This window comes from Vigna angularis, chromosome 3, assembly GCF_016808095.1.
Source record: "Vigna angularis cultivar LongXiaoDou No.4 chromosome 3, ASM1680809v1, whole genome shotgun sequence".
NCBI classification, from domain to species: domain Eukaryota; kingdom Viridiplantae; phylum Streptophyta; class Magnoliopsida; order Fabales; family Fabaceae; genus Vigna; species Vigna angularis.
Window position 1 is genome coordinate 4,462,128 of NC_068972.1, and position 4,995 is coordinate 4,467,122.

At 32.8% G+C, this 4,995-nt stretch overlaps 1 protein-coding gene across 1 annotated transcript; it reads left to right on the plus strand.

Moving 5' to 3' along the window:
- Positions 1-2,697: 2,697 nt before the first annotated feature.
- Positions 2,698-3,642, plus strand: LOC128195728 (uncharacterized). Its single transcript, XM_052874094.1, has one exon. It carries the CDS (start codon positions 2,698-2,700, stop codon positions 3,640-3,642), a length of 945 nt encoding a protein of 314 aa, XP_052730054.1.
- The last annotated feature ends 1,353 nt before the right edge of the window (positions 3,643-4,995 follow it).

The window sequence follows — 4,995 nt, forward strand, 5'->3', positions numbered from 1 at the left end:
TTTGCCACCATTGCGAGCGCCGGTGAACGACTTGAATTTTCCTCCTTCGCCGCCACCTTCGCCGTCACTTTCTCCATCGCAATTAAACCCCTCGCACCTGACGCCGGTGCCTTCGCTGTCACCTTCATCGTTACCTTCGTCATTAAACCACACAGACCTGCCGCGGGTACCATCGTCATCACCTTCGCCGTCACCCTCAACTTCAAGCCACTCATACTTTCCGCCGGTGCCCGTGCCGACGTTCAGCTCCGACCTGAAGCAGCAGCCAATACCGGATCACCAAATTCCACCTTTTTTGAATAGGAATTATAATCTGTCGGATATTGCGCCTTGGAGTCCGTCATTGCAGCTGACCGAGACGTCTTATGAAGACGATCCATTCGAAATTGGAGATTTTTCATCTTCACCACTGTTGATGCCGATGCCAGACACGCCAACAATGGTAAGGGAGATGACAGAGTCGGTGCCGCGAATAACCTCACCTTCACCATCAACTTTCGTACCAAATCCTGTTCGATCCGTGCCGCAGACAGTGACGATTAACGTGAAAGTGCCTCTGGTGAAAAATCGTGTCCGTATAGAATCGGACCGAAAGGACACGGTTCTGGAGCTGAAACAGAAGATTGTTGCGCTGGAAGACATGCGGGGCGTACCCGTGGATAGGATCGTGCTGCAGTTGAACTCAATGAGTCTGGAATTAATGGACCATCTGCCTCTGCATGATTGTGTAGTTGCAGAAAATTCTCAGATCGATGTGCTCTTAAAACCGCCTTGTTAGGTGGGTGGTAGTAGCAGAGAGCACTCACCCTCACCTTCCCCCTCGCCTAGTTCTTCCACATCTACTCCACCTTGAATGCCTGTACATACAACTTTCTAAATCCATCCAAATGTATAATCATCACCTTCAATAAATCATTCGCCTTTTTTTCTTTTCTTTTCTATCATACCTGTCCATGGACTCAAAACTATTTTAATCAAAGTTTAGTCGCCTTTAATCATTTAAATTTCAGTACAACTAATGGAACTTGCCTATTTACACTAAACATCACTTCATAATCTACTTTCAAGGGAAATATATTCTTTATAATAATAAATCTTTTGTATTTATAAAAAGAAATATTGAAGAGTAAAAATTTAAATATCTGTGAAATAGCTTAAATAATAAAATTCTCATATTCTAATTTTATCCATTTTACTTTGAAAAAAAAAATAAAGTAAAATGTCTTTAGTATATTTTAGTTATTTACATTATTATTATGATTATTATGTTACTATTATTTATATTATTTTTATTTATTTTATTATTTTAAATATTATAATTATTTCATTATTATCTATATTCATTTTTTTTATTTATATTATATAATAATTATAAAATCGATTATTTTATATATATATATATATATATATATATATATATATATATATGAGATGTATCACAATTTAACACAGTTAAAATTGAGAGTATATCAGAGTATACATGAAGTTTGATTGACTTATTATGACATATATATTATCAGTTTGTGTATAAATATTTAGTTTTATATAATTATTGTTATTAGGTTATGGAGTAGTTTCTGAGATAGCATGTGTGATCTTTAATTATTCATATCTCTTTCTTTTAGCCACCTCTAAATCTTCTGTGAATTAGTGCTAGAATAGCTCCTTCCATTCCAATTCCATGAAGTAAAAGTGCCACCTGCAATGTTTAACAACGCAATTCATGCATAATATAATTGCCAAAACTTGTATAAACATCAAAGGGAAAACAATTAATCGAGGCAAATTTTTGTAATCCAACGAAGAATTCCTTCAATGCATTCATATCCATATGCGAAAACTATTTATTCAAACAGAATCTGTAAATTAAGCAAGCAACAAAGCTCTCTTTATTAACATATTTGAATTTTGTTTGTACAATAAATTTGTTAGAAAACATCTCAGAAATCTTGATTAGATGGCGTTGGGATCTGGAGTTTAAAAATATAGGATCTCAATTAGACCATGAGGAAACTTTGGACTAGATTGTGGGCCTAAACCTCTATGGTTTTAATCAGATTAAAACAAAATACTTTTATTTTTAATCTTCTATAATTCAGGAGATATTATAACAAAAGATAAGATGCTCATATCTTTAAACTTTATATTATATTCTGGACAACTCAAGTCTTTTCATATTGCGATAGATATATAAGATTATGGTCAATGAACAACCCTAGTCTCAGTATCTAGACGTTAGGATTTTCTTACTTGGAAGTTACAATAGCTTTTGAACTAGAACAACCAAAAAACACATATTCTAAAAAAATATAATTAAATTTAAATAAAAATCACTTAAAAGAATAAAATATTAAGATAATTATTTTAATTTTAAAATGAATAAATTTAAATAAATGATATTAATGATAATATAATTATTTTAGTTTTAAACAGTTACTTAAAAGATTAAATTCAAAAAAAATTATATACAAAGGAGAAAACCTCTTTATAATATAAATATATTGAGGTCTATTTAAAATTTAATAAATAAGTTATGTTCAATATTAATTGATATCATTAAACAAAATAACATTTTTACGAATAAAAAATAAGATAGAAAAATCATTTAAACTAAAAAAAAAAAAGGCAAAGCGATTTCTCCAAGTTTGGAGGCATAAAGGGTGGAAAAGAAGTTAGAAGTTACGACTGAGTACAGTAATGGACTTTGAAATAGATGTTATTTTTGAGGTGTGCGAGGGGATCTTCTTCTCCATTGAAGTTAATCGTTTTGAAACAATCCGTGATATCAAAGAAAAGATCCAAACCATCTACCAAATTCCCATATCCCAACAGTATTTCATTTTCAAAGGCCAACTTCTCCAAGACCATCTCTACGTCTATACAACTCCGATCCTTCACCACTCACACATTCGTCTATTTATTCCTACCACCAATGCCGAAAACCTTGCGCCCCCGCCACCGCCCCCGCCGCCGCCACCCATGCATGGCCCTTTTTTTCGGGCACAACCGCTGCAACCTTCAACACTTCCAAGAATCGAATACGATCCGCTTCTGATGCCGGATATCTCGTCGTTATCGCAGCGGCGGGTGATGACGACATTGACGGCGAGCGTGAAAATGCCAAAGTCCAAAGATCGTGTCCGTATAGAATTGGATAGAGAGGACACTGTTGGGAAGCTGAAGGAAAAGATTGCGGCGCACGAAGACATGCAAGGTGTGCCTGTGGATAGGATCGCGCTGCAGTTGCATTCAATGCGCCAGGAATTGAACGACCACGTGGCTCTGCAAGATTATTCAGTCGTAGACAATCCTGAGATTGATGTGTTCTTGAAGCCGGCTCTTCCTGCGGCCGGCCGCGGAAGAACGCAGTCTGGGAAGCTGAAAGTGAAGGTGTTGCCGATGCTAACAAATGAAAGGATCGAGATAGAGGTGTTTCCTCTGGACACGGTGTCCGTGTTGAAACCGAAGCTGGAAGAGTTGCAGCGGAGGCTACGGTTCCGTCTTCCGGAAGGTAACGGTTATTTTTTCATTCACAGACAACAAGATATGCATGAAGACCAATCATTTCATTGGCACGGAGTTAGAGATGGTGATACCATTGAAACTTTTGATGGATTCATTATAACAAACTCATCATCTTAATTCATTCTGTTTAATTCTTTTATAATAACCAGAGTAAATACAACCAGCGGATTTCATTCTAAGCATCAAAGCCCCTCCCAGAGGTTTTTTCCTTTTTCTTTTATGCGATGTTTATTATCTTTATTGCCATTACTTTATCTTATTTATCTTGAGTGGTTTTATTTTTAATAATTAAAAAGCCGGTCACCATTCTGTATCCTTCTGAAATCTTTTCTTTTCCATCTACCTAAAAGATCATCAACAACAAGTATAAGGGATCACAATAGCAGCTATATTGAGTGTTGTAGTTAGAATGACACTTACAATAATGAAACTTTATTAGAAACAAATCTTGATTAAAATTAGTAAAATGATAATTTCACACACTTATCCTTCTTTATTTTTATTTTCTTCTTTCTTGAAAAACTAAAAAAAAAGGTTTACTTTTTCAAGACCATTTTACCTTTGTGAGGTATGTCAAATGAATGTCAACATGTGTCATACTACTCTTAATTACTCTTAGAATTAGAGTGGTAAAAATTAATTGAACTAAAATGGCAGGAAAAAAATGATAAGTGAATAAAAAATAGTTAAGATGAACTGAACTATAAAAAAAATATAAGTGAATCAAAATATTTAAGACAAATTGAATGAAATTACTTATTTTGTTTTAATAAATTGAATTATTATTTAAAAAATTGAAAAATTTAATTGAATAGAAAAAAATTATCTTTACTTATATAGGTTCTATTATAAAACATAATTAAAAAGTTGAAATTGATTAGATCAGACAAAATGTTAAAACGAATTAGGATTAAAATTCCTTTGAATTTTGTTAAGATGAACACAGTCAAATCTCGATTTAGTTACCCCAACTTTAAATCAATCGAATTAGGCCAAAAAAACCATAAAAGAAACACAGTCAGGATGATTTTAATCGAAATTTGACCGATAGCCACATCAACTCTAGTAGAAAATTAATCAAATCTGGTTTAGTCAACAATAGTCAAAGTGAACTCCAAATTTAAAAACTCTCTAATAAGTTAAAAATTATAAAACAAAAATACTTTTAAGTTAATAAATATCTAATTGAAATGTAACTTTAGAGGTTTAATTTTCTAAAATAGTGCTTATTGTAAACAATTTAGGTTTTCTTTATTCAACATAGTATAGTGTTGATAGTTTTAGTTAATGCTCTCCCCCTTAATCTTAACACATTAAATTATAGGGAATGAAAGAAAAAAATATTTAATATTAATAGAGAAAAAGAGATGAAAAATAATACTTTTTTTTATTAGTTTTATTTTAAGCATCATTTAAGATTATTTTAATAAAAGTATAATACTGTTTAACTTTAGACTTATTAAAATTAGG